The sequence below is a fragment of the Pezoporus occidentalis genome, unplaced genomic scaffold, assembly GCF_034315485.1.
Source record: "Pezoporus occidentalis ecotype Australia unplaced genomic scaffold, CSIRO_AGI_Poc_V1 ctg172, whole genome shotgun sequence".
Classification (NCBI taxonomy): Eukaryota; Metazoa; Chordata; class Aves; order Psittaciformes; family Psittacidae; genus Pezoporus; species Pezoporus occidentalis.
The window spans coordinates 43,115-60,062 of record NW_026913554.1 but is presented as its reverse complement, the minus strand read 5'-3'; the positions used below and the strand labels follow the sequence as shown (position 1 = coordinate 60,062).

Genomic DNA, 16,948 nt, shown 5'->3' with positions numbered 1-16,948 from the left:
TTAGACCACAAAGAACAAGAGCAGGTACTGCTTACCAGCACAAAAAAAGTTCTTCTTAATGTGAAATTCCAAGAGAGGAGACATTTCCAGACTCTCTAACTTTCTTTATCCAGGGATAGTTACTGCTTATAGGACGGCACTGTGGCAAAGTCCAGTAGCACACAGGTTGCAGTCTGAAAACATCCATCCCATTGTAGGAGTGTCCCAATGTCCTAGGTGACAGTATAGAGCACAGTGTGCAGCAGTGTTACAAAAGACGCTCCCCTGACGTTTGGTGAGTTTCAGTATGCTGTAGCTGAAGCCTTAAATTCTCTTAGAAATGAGTGGTGGCCTTTACAACTCCAGTGAGTATTCATACAGCATTAGTAACTGAAATAATGAGATGGAGGGGGAGAATGAATATTTGTGTAAAACATGTGAAAAAACAACTATTCTCAGAACCCTGGAAATGGGTAGTATACGCATGCACCGGAAAGAAGAACAGAAGAATAATTTTAAGTATGGAGTGTGAGGACTGTACCTAGATAGCAGAACCCAAATCTTCCTGCAGCTTGTCTGGGACACTCAGTCTGTGAAAACAAAGCAATGCATAAAGCAAGGGACAACATGAGTTAAAGTAACTGAGAGAAGACAGAGGAAGATAACAATCAGCCCTGGACCAATAAGGCATTTGGATATGGAGACAACAGTTGGTGAGTAAATTCTAATGGTTCACAGAAGTGTTAGAAGTTGGAGAGACAGAATAATAGAATTGCTGCTAGCTTCTGAATGATACAGAATATCATTCAAAGATGAACATATTGTAGCCATCATTTCTTCCTCACTGGAGACCATCTGGAGGACTCATAGCAAATATGCCTTATCCTGTCAGTCTCTGCAAAAGATACTGTCCTGCCCACTTGCAGACTTGGTCTTTTGAGTGTGCATGTTAGGATGTGGGAGTGAAATAATTTTTGCTTTGAAATAAAAACGCTTTCCCCTCTTTTTGGAGTTCTTGCATTAAGCTTTGATGCAACACATATTAACTACTGAGGATTCTCCTCCTTTCTCTCCCCCCCCCCCCCCCCCCCCTTCTTTTTTTGACATCAGTTGATAGGTCAGTACTTGAAATAGGCCTATAAGAAATATGGTGACAGACTTCATAGCAGGGCCTGTTGCGATAAGATAGGGGGGTAATGGTTTTAGACTGAAAGACGGAAGATTCAGGCTGGATGTGAGGAATAATTTTTTTTACAATGAGGGTGATCAAATACTGTCACAAATAGCCCAGAGTTGGTGGATGCACCATCCCAGGAGACATTCGAGGCCAGGAGAGATGTGGTCCTGAGCCATCTGGTCTAGTTGAGGGTGTCTCAGTTCATTGCAAGGGTGTTGGACTAGGTGACCTTTGAAGGTCCCTTCTAACCCAAACTATTCTATGAGTAGTTAACCACAGAGAAAAAGCTATTTTTTACGCAGTTTCCAGGCTGTGGTAGCTTAACTTCATTTTAAGAACTGATTCCGTCTTGCAGGCTTTTACCCCCAAGCACTGTGCTGATTTCCTAGCATAGGACTGGGAAGAAAATGTGCTGGGCACAATTAACCCACCTTTATACATCAGCAAAGGGTGTTCTAAGTAGTGCTGTGCCACCTGTTCTGATGCACCTGTGGAGATTAAATTTACTTAAAATACTTGAAAAGCTGCTCAAATCTGTGTAACCCTTTTACTGCTCTCTTTACCCTTAATCCTGGCTTATCACTACACATTTCTGAAGATCTTCTGACATTTCCTTGCATGCTTACCCTATATCATAAATGTTTGAGATAATTATGACCATTTCCCTTCTCTCTGCACCTATGTTTTTGTATGTTATCCTAAGCATACCATCAGAGGGGACCAGTAAAGCCATACACTATGCAGACCTGTAAGAGCTTCAGCCTGTGAGGCCATGTAGAAATAATAAATTGCTCTAGAGGGCAATTTTTAACAAATACTTTGTATGGCCCGATGGATTTTAGCACAGTATGCCAGTGTTGTAATGCACTTGTGGACTCGGAGCTTAACTCATAGAAATGAATGGCCTTAAAATCAAATTACAGTGTATTTTGAAATGCCTCTATTTTATGAACCCTTGTATACATTGTATTTTAAGAACACTTCCATATACTGATACTTGGTATCCTCAACAGTTTTGGGAAGGCTGGTTTTATTTTTTTTTTTTTTTTACTTTTTACATGTTAGAAGTAACATTTAAGAGGTAGTATTTATCAATAATTTAACTAAAAGTGCAGCACAGGCACCCCCACCCATGTCCCCTAGGAATATAAATCAGAACTGCTAGAACCTCCCTGAGACATTCCATGGGGCTTCATCAATTGTGTGCTGCTGCAAAAGAGACGGCTTTGTGGCCGTTCTCCTTCTTGAGATATCTTTCTATAGCTGTTTCATTTATCCATGGACCCTACGGACGCCTTTACTTAACATTCTGATTTGTGTTTTGGAGTTGTTGATTGCATTTGTTTTGTAAAAATAAGAGACTTATCTGATTGGAGGCTGACACACATATACCAACAGATCCTTCCCTTGACTGTAGATGACTTGAATTTAAATGTAGGAATTCAACCAAAAACTGACTGGGGGTGTTTATGAAGTGACTAAGCAGAGAAGCAAAGACAGCCTTATTATAGGGGGGAGGGGTGGGGATGCTGTCAAATGGACTATGATACTTCCCTAAATGTTATAGTTACAATTCCAAGGTAAGTGGTTACCTCCAATTGTAAGATAGACCCCCATGTGTGTATGTGTATATATATATATATATGGTATAGATTTACCCAATTTCATAATAGAACCCTGAAGAGTTTTGAACCAGGTTGTCTGGTGAGGAAGGAAATGGAAATAGACCTAAACTATAACAGATATTTAAATAATTAAAAACCCACAACCCAACCAAAACCCAAACCAACCCAACTCTGATACCTGATGTTTGAAAAAGGTGTTGTATGTAGAAATATATACATCTTCTAAAACTATATCAAGTTTCTTTTCACATATGTATCTGGTACACTTTCTCAGGCATGCTGGAGGGGGTAATAAAGGAAGGAAAAAAAAAGAAAAAAAAAAAAGGAAATTTCTTATCCTGAAAATGTGTGAACCATTATAATAAGAAAGATGTCAGAGAGGTGGGAAGTTTGCTTCCGAAACACGTGTTTGGTTTGTTTTCCCCTGTTTTTCAGAGAAGCTTCATTTAAAAATACCAGTGAAAATTTTTAGTAATACTGTGAGTTCTCAGAATATGAAGACTAAATATGAATTAAACCAGAAAGCATATGAAAATAAAATCCCTGACAAGTTTTTGAAGGAGATTCTGATTTTCACATTCCTTGAAGACTTATTTATTTCAAAATCTCTTTATTAAATGGAAAAAATGCTTTGAGTCCCAAAATCACTAGAAATATGTGACAATTTGTGACGTTAAAACAAAGAAAGAACAAAAGAGCCCCCCCAAAATTATTTGGTTTTAATTGTGAAATTGTTTAACTTCAATATAAATTAGTTGACTATTACATGTGTGAGAAAGTAAACTTTGCCAGTTTGAATGAGTCTGCCATAAGCCAGGAATGTTTATGGTAATAGAACACTGATCCGTTGTCGTTAAGAATTAAAAATGAGTAACGTTTCTATTTTAAATGGCATCTGGTTAGCAAAGAGAGAACTCAGGCGTTAGTGGGGGAGTGCTGTAACAGGCTTGTTTCTGTTTAGGAGCTGAGTAAGACCAGGTCTCTTGCTTCCCCAGTAGACAGGATTCCCGGAACATGATGTTGAAACTGATGCTGTTTCTTTACATCTGTTCTCTTAGAATTCTATAAGCTTTCAGCTTTCCTCGAAATGGTAAAAAATATGCTTGATAGGTAAAGGTAGGACAGATGTAAGAATGGGTTTGTGTGCATGTGCTAAAAGAAGCAAGAAAACCCAAACCACCACTACCACACCCCCCCCCCCCCCAGGAAAAAAAAAAAAAAAAAGATTACGTTTTAGTTCTCACGAAAGAAATGTTGCATTGCATTTTAAAAAAGTGGTGGGAGGGGGAACTCTTCTCCTTATCACGAAGCTGAAGTTTCCTTCCCCTCCTCTTTAGCGGCATGTAGAGGGACTTATGAACAGAAAGCAGCTGTAGATCGAAGGGGGACAAGGTTGGCAGAGGTTATATAAAGATACCCGCGGAGGGTCTCTGTGCAGGCAAACACTGACAACAAAAAAATTACAAAGCAGCCCATGAAGAGCCCAGAGCCTGGGCGGGGCGGTAGCACTGAGCGAGGACGCAGATTGGTAGGATTTTGCCGCAGAGAGCTGGGAGAGTCGAGACGGGGCCGGGGCTGCCGCTCCTGCCGCTGACGGAAACCCAGATCTGCCACGGAAAAACCACTTGCGCGGAGCAGGGAGGGCAAGGACGGGAGGGGAGAGAAGCGAAAGGTTGCGCAGAGTGAATTCGAGCAGGAGCCGAGTGGCAGCACGGGGCTGGAGTGCAGTCCCGGTCGAGACAGCAGAGCCACCAGACGCGCCACAGCGCCGGTGCCGAGGAAAGCGGCCCAGTCAGCGTCTCACGGGAAGCCCGTCCTGAGCTGCGAGGGGGCCGCTTGGGGGCGGAGGTAGTGGATAAGGAATCGCCTGCGCAACTCCCGCGTCCCATAGCCTTCCCCTCCCACATACTCCCCCGCCGTCCCCCCGCCCCCCCCCTCCCCTGCAGTCCTCAACCAGGTCGGATCCTGCGCAATATAGTGCTGCTCCGCCGGGCTGGTGGCGTTCAGCGAGCGATTGTGAAGTGTGCAGTCATGTCCGGTAGAGGCAAGGGCGGGAAGGGCCTCGGCAAAGGTGGCGCTAAGCGGCATCGCAAGGTGCTGCGCGACAACATCCAGGGCATCACTAAGCCGGCCATCCGGCGCCTGGCTCGTCGCGGCGGCGTGAAGCGCATTTCGGGGCTCATCTACGAGGAGACACGCGGTGTGCTGAAGGTCTTTCTGGAGAACGTGATCCGCGACGCTGTCACCTACACGGAGCACGCCAAGAGGAAGACGGTGACCGCGATGGACGTGGTGTATGCTTTGAAGCGCCAAGGACGCACTCTCTACGGCTTCGGCGGTTAAGTTCCGGTTGCAAACAGTACACAATCAAAACAAGGCTCTTTTAAGAGCCACCCACAAATTTCACAACGAGAGCTGGTTATTACTAAACTTTATAATTTTTGGAAGGCTCACAATGCTTAGACATTCTTGTGTTGTGCAATTGCAAAATTTTAGAGTAGGTGTTGAAAGTTTTTTAGTCAGTTTCCGAATTTAGAAGCTGCTACAAAGTATCTTTTTCTAAAAAAGTATTATCAAGAACTCTTGAGTAGTACAAAATAGTTTTTGCTACTGGTTATTTCTCCAATCTACGCAAAATGAAAGTTAATGTATCTATCAACATACAACCTATGTATTTAATGATTTAATTAACTAATTTGGACTAAAATCGGCAATTGCAGCTCTTTTTAAAAAGGAGTGGGGGCTCTTAAAAGAGCCGTTTGGTTTAAACTTTAGAACTGTTTTACTTGGAACTGGTATACTTGGTGACAGCCTTAGTGCCCTCGGAAACTGCATGCTTAGCCAGCTCACCAGGCAGCAGGAGCCGCACGGCCGTCTGGATCTCCCGAGAGGTGATAGTGGAGCGCTTGTTGTAGTGCGCTAGGCGCGAGGCTTCGCCGGCGATGCGTTCGAAGATGTCGTTGACGAAGGAGTTCATGATGCTCATGGCCTTGGACGAGATGCCAGTGTCGGGGTGCACCTGCTTCAGTACCTTGTACACGTAGATCGAGTAACTCTCCTTCCTTGCTCTCTTTCGCTTCTTGTCACCCTTCTTCTGCGTCTTGGTGACAGCTTTCTTGGAGCCCTTTTTTGGAGCAGGAGCGGATTTTGCTGGTTCAGGCATCCTTAAAAGTTTCTTTCCAAGATCTTCACTGTACCTCAACAACAGAGAAAATGGCGCCTACCCCCGTATTTATAAGGGCGTTATGCAAATTAGGGGATTGTAACAGTTCCATTCCTATTGGAGTAAAATATACCAACCCAATTACAGGCATTTCCGTCCTGTAACCCTTGGGCGCTACATTTGCAGTCAGTGCTTTGCAGCTACTGTGGTTGCGGTAAAACCTACACTAGCCCAAAAAAAACAACAAAACCAAAAAACAACCCAAACAAACAAAAAAAAACAAAACCGACGAAACAAACAAAAAAAACCCAAACAAAAATAAACGATAAAAAAAACTGCACTAAATTCGTTTTTTATTTTCAAAACTCATATTCATACATGGGTACTTTGTACTGTTCAGGTGTTCCTAGGACTTTTAGAATGAGATATTTTCTAGCACCTTTAAAATTCTGGAACTGCACAATTCAAAACATGGTAATATTGCAAGCGTGTCATTCTGCACTTGAACGATACAAAAATGTCTAGAACATTGCACTTTTGAAAGTTTAGTAATAACCAGCTCTCATTGTGAAATTTGTGGGTGGCTCTTAAAAGAGCCTTTTTGTTTTGACAGCGTACGGTTTGCAACCGGAACTTAACCGCCGAAGCCGTAGAGAGTGCGTCCTTGGCGCTTCAAAGCATACACCACGTCCATCGCGGTCACCGTCTTCCTCTTGGCGTGCTCCGTGTAGGTGACAGCGTCGCGGATCACGTTCTCCAGAAAGACTTTCAGCACACCGCGTGTCTCCTCGTAGATGAGCCCCGAAATGCGCTTCACGCCGCCGCGACGAGCCAGGCGCCGGATGGCCGGCTTAGTGATGCCCTGGATGTTGTCGCGCAGCACTTTGCGGTGACGCTTAGCGCCACCTTTGCCGAGCCCCTTCCCGCCTTTGCCTCTACCAGACATGACTGCACACTTCACAACCGCTCGCTGAACGCCACCAGCCCGGCGGAGCAGCACTATATTGCGCAGGATCCGACCTGGTTGAGGACTGCAGGGGAGGGGGGGGCGGGGAGACGGCGGGGGAGCATGTGGGAGGGGAAGGCTGTGGGACGCGGGACTTGCGGAGACGGTTCTTTATCCGCTGCCTCCGCCCCCATTTCCCGCCCTCCGCCCCCAAGCGGCCCCCTCGCAGCTCAGGACGGGCTTCCCGTAGGACGTCGGCTGATGCACTTTCCCCGGCACCGGTCCCAGGGGAAAGTTCGGCTGCTCTGCCTGCCTCTACCGGGACCGGACTCCAGCCCCGCAGTCAAGCTGTTATGTTCCTGTTCAGCCTGCTCAGCGCATCCTTTCTCTTCTTTGCCTTCCCGTCCTCTCCCTCCTCCACCTCCCCCCGCGCAAGTGACTGTTAAGTGGCAGGTGGGGGTCTCCGTCAGCGGCAGGAACAGCAGCCTTGGCCCCGCGTTTCGGACTGCGGCGCCCCGTCTCCATCCCGACCCTTCCCTCTGTCTGCGGCAAAATCCTACCAATCCGCGTCCTCGCTCAGGGCTACCGCCCCTCCTGGAACAGCTGATCGCCATTTCCGCTTGTGGGGATCCCGCGGATGGACTAGTTTTGTGTCGCGCTCTTTGTTCGTTTCGGCCACTGAGGCTTCGTGTTTTGTTTGTCTACCCGTCACTTCTCTCTTAACAGCTTCCCCCTCTTCCGTGCAGCCCAGCGGGCTGGGCTCTGAGCGTTCAGCGCTTTCACGTTCGCACAGAACAGCCTGCAGGTCTGTGCGAGAGGTAGCAGGGAGTGAGGCCTTGGGGGTGGGGAATCATCGGTGAGGGGCTCTGGTGGGTAATGTTTAGACCTGGGGCTCCTGTGAAGGCAACTCGAGCTCCTACTAGGGAGCGGAGGAGGGACCATGCGCCGTTCCCCTTTTCAGCCAGCCTCAGCCCCGAGTGGGTCAACGGGCAGTACTGGCCGAGGTGCTTCTGTCCAACAGCTGCCGGGGAAGAGTTGGAGAAGTGGTGGCGAGGGCGCAGATAGATCCAGCAAGAGAAAAAATACATTACCGAAGCTACCAACTAGACGTCTCTATGACATCTGATAAATGATCAGTAACCAAATGTGTGTTATTCCAATGAGGAATCCAGATTTTTTTTTCTGTGTATTTCACACGTTTTCTAACGAAACTTGCATATGTGTTGCTTACAGTATTTTGGACTATATTTAGAAAGTAAATAAACATTGAAAGAGTTTCAAGACTATATTTTTTAAATAAAACTGTTACGATTTTTACTTGCACAGAATAGAAATTATATGGCTATGTACTTGCCATTTCTTAAATTATTAATATTCTGAGCATTTCAAACATCTCTGCCTTTTAAAGATTATGGATATAATTTTAAATTTTGATCGTTGTTTATATAATTTCATTGCTGGACATAATTTACAGAAATTAAGCAACATTTTCAGAATATTTAGTGGCAGAATATATTCCCTAGCTTCAGGGGAAAATGTGATTGAGATATTCATATATTAAGTTACAGGTGTCCAAAAAAAAGTACAGGTGTTGTATGGTAATTATAACTATCACTGTGAATCCCATTTTCATTCAAACCATTATTTTGAATAAACTGAATTAAAGACCTGCCAATCAAACATACAAAATACGAGCAGCCAAAGCTATCTTTAATTTAGACTATGCTTTTTGACTGCGGTGAAAGAATTAAAACTCTTTATAAACTAACTAAAAGACTTGTCGCTAGCGGACCTGCCAGGCTGGTGTTTAAAATAAACATTTGGCTCCACAAAGTTTGCTTTGTTCTTTATACCTGAAGAACTGTGTCTAGATGAGTTTCCTGAGGCACAATTAACCTTCTGAATACTAAAGAAAGCCTGAAGGTATTACACAAAATCTTTAAGTGTTTAATAATTTCTTCATATCTCTTCCTAAGTGCAGGTATATCCTAGTATAACTTTTCCCTCCAGCAGTATAACCACTGGAAGACTTAGAAATTTATCTTCCAAAATCTCCTGGCAGAAATGGGTGATGCAGATGCCAAAAGCAGGAGCTGACAGATTTATTACCTGCAACCCGCTTTCCCCAGAGTGTGTGGGACATTTGGTATAATTTAACATCATGATTTCTAGAAAGCTGCCTTGCCTGTAGGTTGCTATATGGGGCCACAGACCTGTTTCCTGTGTGTTTCTGTTAGTGATACAGTCAATTCTCTCATGGACCAGGGGGTTTTCTTAGACAAAAACAGTTAAAGCAGGAAGAAAATTTTGCTGTTGAGTATAATCCCTAATGAATTTGCATTTACTGTTCATTGGAGACAATTATTACTTGAATCAAAGTTAAGGATCCAATCCCCAGACTATAAGTACTGCAGTTTCCCCATGAGTTTGGACACATAGTACTATGAGTTAAATGAGAAAGGAAACCTTTGCAATACTGTAGCTTTTCAAATAAACTTTAATTAGAACAATTGCCCTAGTTCGTCATTAAACTATAATGATGAGATTGCACTTGATTGTTGCAGTAAGGCAATATCTAACCATGACTGCACAAGAAAGTACATAATTAGTAAATAAATCATGACATCAGTGTATTATATACAACTGCAAAGTTGCTTTTATTTCTCTTGGGGCTTACATGGCAATTTAAATCCGTATCTGTAATTGTTATATAATAATATGCAAGCTAGAGTCTTGTTAGTTCTTTTTAATAGAGTACATTATTCAAAACATTGAAAACAAAGTGAAGGTGAAAAGTGATAGAAAAGCCTTTTGTCTTTTAAACGACGCATTAAGAAGACTTTTGATGCATTGACTGACATTATTGAGTTACTAGATGATGTTTAAGGCCACTTCCAACCCAAACGATTTTATGCTTCTGAGATCCCTAAATGTAACTGTGATCCACAATATTTGAAGGTGTATGGGCGGAATTTTTTTCGTGTCACAAGTTTGTCAAGTTGTGAAGGTGTATGGGAACCCAGTGATATAGCTAAAGCATCTTATGGTATGGATTTCCTCTTTATTACTGTTTATTATATATGCAAATGAGATGAAGCTTGTTTATTTAAACTTGCTTTGCTACATTTCTCCATCTAGTAGGACCTGTTGAAAGCTGCAAGTCTCTAATGCAAGTAGATTTGCCAGCACTCCTATCATATAATCCATCTGACTTATAGAACATTTCCCTTTGAGGTTTCACCAGTGAGATGGCAGCACAAGGTTCACAACTGGTGAAACCACAACTGGCTAAGAAGAAAAAGAATGCTAAGAAGTAGACTTAAGTATCAGAGAGGGTGAAACTCCAGTTACTGAGGTGAGCAGGGTAAATAGTCAAATGAGAGATATTTGGAATTATATTCTGAATAAAATGACATATTTGTGGTCAGATGACAAGAAGAATTTGGAGAACTTCTGGCCTTACTTCCACACTCCCACTCCCTTACTCCCACTACTCAGAGAAGGGTAAAGCCCTCTCCTATAGTACCAATTCTGATTTCCATGTAGAGGAGTTTTCTTTCACAGAGAAATCACATTCCTAGACACAGATAACCCCACAGTCTTTCTCTGGGATTCTAGTGCTTTGATCTAGAGATACACAATTGTGGTCCAGAAAGCCCATTTTATCCTGGGCTGCATAAAAAGCACCCTAGACAGTAGGTCAACGGAGGATCTTCTCACCTTCTACTCTTCCCTCATGAGATCTCACCTGGAGGACTTCATCCAGCTCTGGGGTTCCTAGCACAAGGAGCACATGGCCCTGTTAGAGGAGGTCCAGAGGAGAGCCTCAGAAATTATTAGAGGGCTGGAAGAGCTCGCCTGTGAAGAAAGACTGAGAGAGTTACAGCTGTTCACCCTTGGCAAAAGCAGGCTCTAGGGAAACCTTACGTCAGCCTTTCAATATGAGACAACAGAGAGAGACTTTTTACCAAGGCCTGCAGTGACAGGACAAGGGGGAATTGCTTTAAACCAAAAGAGGAGAGATTTGAATCAGATATTAGGAAAATGTTTTTTACTTATGAGGGTGGTGAGGCACTAGCACAGGTTGCCCAGAGAAGCTATGGCTGCCCCATCCCTGGCAGTGTTCAAGGCCGGGTTGGACAGGGCTTGGAGCAACCTGGTCTAGTGGAAGTTGTCCCTGATCATGGCAGGGGGATGGAACTGAATGAGCTTTAAGCTCCCTTCTGACCCAAACCATTCTATGACCTGAAACACAGGTGAAGGAATCTGTTCTGGAAAAGACATTAAGAAGATTTGTGCATGTTAAAATAGTCTTAATACAATTGCAATTGTTCAAGAAGAGGAGTGCCAAGTAGCTGCAGCTAATGAGGATAAACAACATAATGAAAACATTATGGCTCTAAGCGTACCTATTCACAAACAAATCCTTAGGTGAGATACCATTACCATACCAGGATAGTGTGATGCTCCAGACAGCTCTCCTCTATGTTTCTCTCCACAAATTATCCATGATGTCCCACTCTGATCATGACACAGTTCTACTTAAAAAAACCTCTCTGTTATAGCTTGGGGGTGGGGAGGAGAGGCACGGGTGTCTTGCTGTGTTTGTGGCATTTTCTTTCCTCTATTACCACAGGGGATAAGGAGGGCAGAAGTGCTGCACAGGTGGGAATTCTGGCCTCAATGCAGTGCGCTGCAGACCATCAGGTGCCGTTTCTGGGAGCACCTTAGTAAGAGGAATCAGCTAGACAAGTCTTTCTCATAATTTATAGCAGTGCATTTAAAGAGCTTTAACACTGTGCTCTTGGGTGATACATGAGCCAACAATAAAGATGAATTCAAATACTTTTGCCCACTGTTAATTGATACAATAGTTATGCACAGAAAAACAATTAAAGAATGGCATATTTGAAAATTCTACTTAAAAAAGGATATATACCAGCATTGCAAGAAGTTTCCTCTGAATAGAGAGATGCTACATTATTGCTTTACAGTGCAGGTCCATCTAATTTAGGTTCTAGAACAAAATGAGCTATTTCCCTTAAGGCTTTTTTCATTTTATTCCTAAGTCAAGTCACAGGGAAGCTTTGCAACTTTAAAAGAACAACGGCCAACAAAGGAAGCCTTTCTTCATTTTTCCTAGCTATATAGGTTTGGAACAGTATTTTCATGCTACATAGCTTTTTACACTCTCCCCCCAGCTTTTTAGCAACCCCAGTCCCCATGTTTTACACCATAAGTAGCCCATAAAATCATGACAATTGAGCACATTGAACATTAAGAACAAATCTACTACAAAACAAAACAAAACAAAAACAGAAAAATTCAAGCATGATTAGTGTTCTTTCCGTACAAAAAAATCAAGAGCTGGAACGCATATATACCACCCCATCAAGAGAATGAAACTTGAAGGCTTTGCCACAGAACATGGCATTACCTCAGTGCGTAAGTAAACAGCATCCAACCTTTCATAAACCAAGCAATGCAACTCTTTCCTGACCGTGTGGGTGGCTCTGAAAAGAGCCTTTGAGTTAAAAAAGTGTATTTAAGGAAGTCTAAGCAGCTTCATTTTTTCAGTTTACTTGCTTTTAGCCTTATGACTCTCAGTCTTCTTGGGCAGCAGCACGGCCTGGATGTTGGGCAGCACACCACCCTGCGCGATCGTCACCTTGCCCAGCAGCTTGTTGAGCTCCTCGTCGTTGCGGATGGCGAGCTGCAGGTGCCGCGGGATGATGCGAGTCTTCTTGTTGTCGCGAGCCGCATTGCCCGCCAGCTCCAAGATCTCAGCCGTTAGGTACTCCAATACAGCCGCCATGTAAACAGGAGCTCCAGCGCCGACCCGTTCCGCGTAGTTGCCCTTTCGCAGGAGACGGTGGACGCGGCCCACGGGGAACTGCAGGCCAGCCCGCGAGGACCGTGACTTAGCTTTAGCTCGAACTTTTCCCCCTTGTTTCCCGCGACCCGACATTCTCCAATCACTTAAAGACCTAACACGCAAGCCGCCCAGGAACAAACAGAACAAACCGACCCGACGGCTTTCTCCCTTTTTATCTCTTCCCAGGGAGGAATTACCGCTTGCTGATTGGCTGGAAACATCCATAGCTTAGACAACCAATGAGACGAGGGATCATGTATTAACCAATCAGCGAAAAGGATACGCCCCCTTGCGAGAAGATCCAATCGAATTGAACGAATTGGAGGTCGTGTGTTTGCATAACGGCCCTATAAGTAGAGGGTTCTGCCGCCATTTTATAGTTTTCTTCTTGCTCTGACAACGTCTAGACGTTTTAGTAAGATGCCGGAGCCGGTTAAGTCAGCTCCTGCTCCCAAGAAGGGTTCCAAGAAGGCCGTGACTAAGACACAGAAGAAGGGTGACAAGAAGCGCAAGAAGAGCCGCAAGGAGAGTTATTCTATCTACGTGTACAAGGTATTGAAGCAGGTGCATCCCGACACGGGTATTTCTTCCAAGGCCATGGGCATCATGAACTCCTTCGTTAACGACATCTTCGAGCGCATTGCCGGCGAGGCCTCGCGCCTGGCACACTACAACAAACGCTCCACCATCACCTCTCGGGAGATCCAGACGGCCGTGCGGCTTCTGCTGCCTGGTGAGCTGGCCAAGCATGCAGTTTCTGAGGGCACCAAGGCTGTCACCAAGTACACTAGCTCCAAGTAGAGCGCCTCAGACATTTTTAATCCAAAGGCTCTTTTAAGAGCCACCTACATACTCCTTAAAAGAGCTTTAGCACAGTGTCTCAAGGTTCCTGGGTGTAAAAACGTGGTTGTAAAATATTAAACTCAAGTTGAAATGTCCCTGTTAAATCAGTCATAATGGCTTGCAATTATTAATGTAAAACCTTGTTAAATTAATTATTACATAAATACTAACTTTCAAGTTTTCCGGTAAATAAGCGGTGTTATGAATCAGTATAGTGATTTAGGATGTGATGCATTATACATTCCATCATAAATGAAAAAGATTTTCATATAGCTTGCACTTGGTAAGTTAACGCACGGGCACCCCAAAAATAGGACAAGAAAAATGCGCCATTTTTGCACAGTTGTCACTAGACAGATGGTCCAGGACAAGACAGAAAGTAGCCTTGTAGATCGGAAGACAAAAGAAGACTAGGAGATGCGAAGATACCTTTCAGACGGGGTAGATGCGCTTGGAAAACTAGCTCATAACGCCAAGAGCAGAACCAGCGCGGGCTTTTCTAAATTACCTAATTACCCAATAAGCGAAAGCGGATTCTCCCATCAGCCAATCAGAACCGGACACAGGAGGAGCCACGATGCCGCAGGAGCACAGCCGGCAAAGCGCCCTGCCCGCAGCGGCTGAGCACAGCGGTCAGGAAGAGCTCCTGCCGCTCCGACTACACAACCACTAGGCCAGCAGGGTGCAGAAGAGGACCGCTGATAGCTCTACTCGCACCCCCGCCCCACGCTCCCCCCCCCCGCCTCCTCCCCGGCAGTCTCCATCTCGAAAAGCAGGTTGGGGAAGTCACGCAGAAATTCAGACCTGCAGAAATTCACGACAGCGCTGCCGAGCGGATAGGTCTATTGCGAAGGAAGCGGAAGAGCTGCGCTGACAGTTCCCGGGTACGGCTACTAAGAGGTGTGGCCGTCGCGCCCAGGCTGTTAGTAACCGCGCTGGTTAAAATCGCCGAAACAAAACTCCACGACCCGGAGCAACACCCGCCCTAAGCAGTCCCTTTAACCCTCTTGCGGTGCTCAAAAACAAGTCAGCCTTTAGAAAGCGTTTTCGCAGGAAATACAAATTTTATTTTTCCAAGTCTTAGCGTAACCACGGCCGGAAGTTTAGCGTCCCATCCAATCCACAGACGAACGTCCCACACGGATAGTGGCGTGGTTACCTCTGCTGCAGGCACGGACCTCGGCGAAGGAGTGCATCAGCCCTTTTCGGGACAATAGTGGGTGGCTCTTAAAAGAGCCGTTGGGTTTCAGTATTTCCACTTCAGCACTTCACTTCTTGGGCGCCGCCTTCTTTGCCTTGGCTGCTTTCGGCTTGGCTGCCCTGGGCTTAGCTGCTTTGGGCTTCACCGCCTTTGCCTTGGCTGGACTCTTTGCTGCTGTCGCCGCCTTCTTGGGCTTGGCAGCCTTAGTCGCCTTTTTGGGGCTCTTGGCTGTTTTCTTGGCCGCGGCAGCGGCCGGCTTCTTCACTTTCTTGGGGCTCTTCTTCACTGCCGCAGCCTTCTTGGGCTTCTTGGCAGAGCTAGCAGGCTTCTTGGCCGCTGGCTTCTTGGGCTTGGCTGCAGCCGTCCTCTTTTTGGGAGCTTTTTCTTTCACCTCTCCCGGCTTCTTGCTGAGGCGGAAAGAGCCGGAGGCACCGGTGCCCTTGGTCTGCACCAGAGTGCCTTTGCCGACGAGGCTCTTGAGCCCCAATTTGATCCGGCTGTTGTTCTTCTCCACATCGTAGCCGCCGGCGGCCAGCGCCTTCTTGAGCGCGGCGAGGGAGAGCCCCTTGCGCTCCTTGGAGGCGGACACGGCCTTGGTGATCAGCTCTGTGACGCTAGGGCCCGCGGGCTTCCGGGCTTTGGAGCCGCCCGCCGCCTTCTTCGGCTTCTTGGCGGCCGCTTTGGCGGCCGGGGCAGCGACAGCGGGAGCGGCGGCGGGAGCAGTCTCCGACATCGCTGCAGAGACTTCTTCCTAATCAAAAGAAAGTAATTGGGCTACAGTAACCCCGATGCCTGAATTTATAGCGAAGCGGTGATCTGTGATTGGTGCTTTGCAGAGCCCGCCTAACTGTGAGCCAGGAAGAGCTTTTAGTCCGCCGAGTCTGTGTTTCTTTGGAGTTATAAATTCATATTTTTTGTAAACTGCGTGCTACGAAATCACCCCAGTTTCTTCGGGCGGTGAAAAGAAGAGGGTGGACTTTCATTCCGGGGAATTTCTTGCTCTTGGGACCCCAGATGAGAGAGAAAATATGTGTTTAACCCCGCGTTGTGAAGCCAGAGAGACCCCGGGAATGGCAAACTTTTGTTTTTCCTTCTAAATTATAATAAACCCCGTAGACAAAAAGTCTCCCCCGTACTGCAGACTTATTCTTTAGGGGGTTTTCTCCAGATTAGGACAGAAACCGAGGGGGCAGCTTCAATATTTTTGTCGTAAATTGATTTCAAAGAGAAGGAAGTAACACAATTTCATGGCTGAGCATTGAATATGGATAAAGATTCGGCTCCCTTAACCATATCTTTAACTATTAAGGATACCATATTTCTACAGAATTTCCTCTTTTGGGAAAATAAGAGACCTTCAGAGGAATATATGTAGTGTTGAAAAGTGTCTGGAACTTGCAAGGGCTCTTCATTTTTTCTGGTGTTCTGTAAGTGAATAGCAAGATTTTGGTATTTTCACAAATTGTCTCTATTTGTAAAAGTAAGCTGCCAATGCTTAGTTAATGCATATAAATTCCGGATAAACTGCTAGTTTAATGCATTCTTGCTTGCATCTCTCTATACTATTATTCTTTAAGACTTACAGAAGCCACAAGCAGACTGGCAGGGGAAAAATAGCAAACAGCTATATATACACTAATATGATCGTAAACTACTTAAACATTAATAGAGACAGCTGAAGCCACTGTTCACCCCCAAAAAAATGAAATAATGTGGAAATCTGGCCTATATGAACAGAAAGCTTAAACCTCAATATTACCTATAAATATTTGATAAGAATTTTTTTCTTTTTTTTTTTTTTTCCCAAGGGATTTTATAAAACCTGCCATTCTCTTCTTTAAAGGAAAAGAAAAACAGCAATTTAGGTTTTCATCCAAATCTTCAGAATATTGAAACATTTTTCAGACAATCCTCACAAATCAGAATCAGCTTTAATTATTATAATCCCACTTAATTTTTAAGACTCAGTGACAACAAAGATTACTTATTTTTTTTTAAGGACTTCAACAAAAGTCTCGACTGGCTTGTAATGAAAAAGAAGCCAGGTTTGGTTTTGGTTTTGGTTTTTATTTCCTTTGTTGAAAAGAACAAATTAAGCCCAAACCTAATATTTTGCCCTATTGTACTTTATAAAAATTT

At 44.7% G+C, this 16,948-nt stretch overlaps 5 protein-coding genes across 5 annotated transcripts in view; 1 reads left to right on the top strand and 4 right to left on the bottom strand.

Moving 5' to 3' along the window:
• The window catches only part of LOC134161319 (histone H2A.J), a 49,948-nt gene extending 37,080 nt beyond the window's left edge, over positions 1–12,868 (bottom strand). Inside the window, exon 1 of the mRNA XM_062614010.1 lies at positions 12,356–12,868. Coding sequence (XP_062469994.1) covers positions 12,469–12,858 — 390 coding nt within the window. The 5' untranslated portion in view covers positions 12,859–12,868 and the 3' untranslated portion in view covers positions 12,356–12,468. The remainder of the gene's footprint in view (positions 1–12,355) is intronic.
• Positions 5,489–6,123, bottom strand: LOC134161322 (histone H2B 7). The gene has a single exon (XM_062614013.1). The coding sequence runs from the start codon at positions 5,942–5,944 to the stop codon at positions 5,564–5,566; it is 381 nt and encodes a 126-aa protein (XP_062469997.1). The 5' UTR covers positions 5,945–6,123; the 3' UTR covers positions 5,489–5,563.
• On the bottom strand, positions 6,496–6,930 carry LOC134161329 (histone H4). The gene has a single exon (XM_062614020.1). The coding sequence runs from the start codon at positions 6,888–6,890 to the stop codon at positions 6,579–6,581; it is 312 nt and encodes a 103-aa protein (XP_062470004.1). The 5' UTR covers positions 6,891–6,930; the 3' UTR covers positions 6,496–6,578.
• Positions 12,869–13,175: 307 nt separating the features above from the next.
• Positions 13,176–13,611, top strand: LOC134161321 (histone H2B 1/2/3/4/6-like). Its single transcript, XM_062614012.1, has one exon. It carries the CDS (start codon positions 13,186–13,188, stop codon positions 13,564–13,566), a length of 381 nt encoding a protein of 126 aa, XP_062469996.1. The 5' UTR covers positions 13,176–13,185; the 3' UTR covers positions 13,567–13,611.
• A 1,041-nt stretch (positions 13,612–14,652) lies between these two features.
• Positions 14,653–15,582, bottom strand: LOC134161315 (histone H1.10). The gene has a single exon (XM_062614005.1). The coding sequence runs from the start codon at positions 15,540–15,542 to the stop codon at positions 14,877–14,879; it is 666 nt and encodes a 221-aa protein (XP_062469989.1). The 5' UTR covers positions 15,543–15,582; the 3' UTR covers positions 14,653–14,876.
• Positions 15,583–16,948: the final 1,366 nt, after the last annotated feature.

Bases quoted from the DNA above. Each gene is read 5' to 3' on its own strand.
- LOC134161329 (XM_062614020.1), bottom strand. From the start codon at position 6,890: ATGTCTGGTAGAGGCAAAGGCGGGAAGGGGCTCGGCAAAGGTGGCGCT.
- LOC134161321 (XM_062614012.1), top strand. From the start codon at position 13,186: ATGCCGGAGCCGGTTAAGTCAGCTCCTGCTCCCAAGAAGGGTTCCAAG.
- LOC134161315 (XM_062614005.1), bottom strand. From the start codon at position 15,542: ATGTCGGAGACTGCTCCCGCCGCCGCTCCCGCTGTCGCTGCCCCGGCC.
- LOC134161322 (XM_062614013.1), bottom strand. From the start codon at position 5,944: ATGCCTGAACCAGCAAAATCCGCTCCTGCTCCAAAAAAGGGCTCCAAG.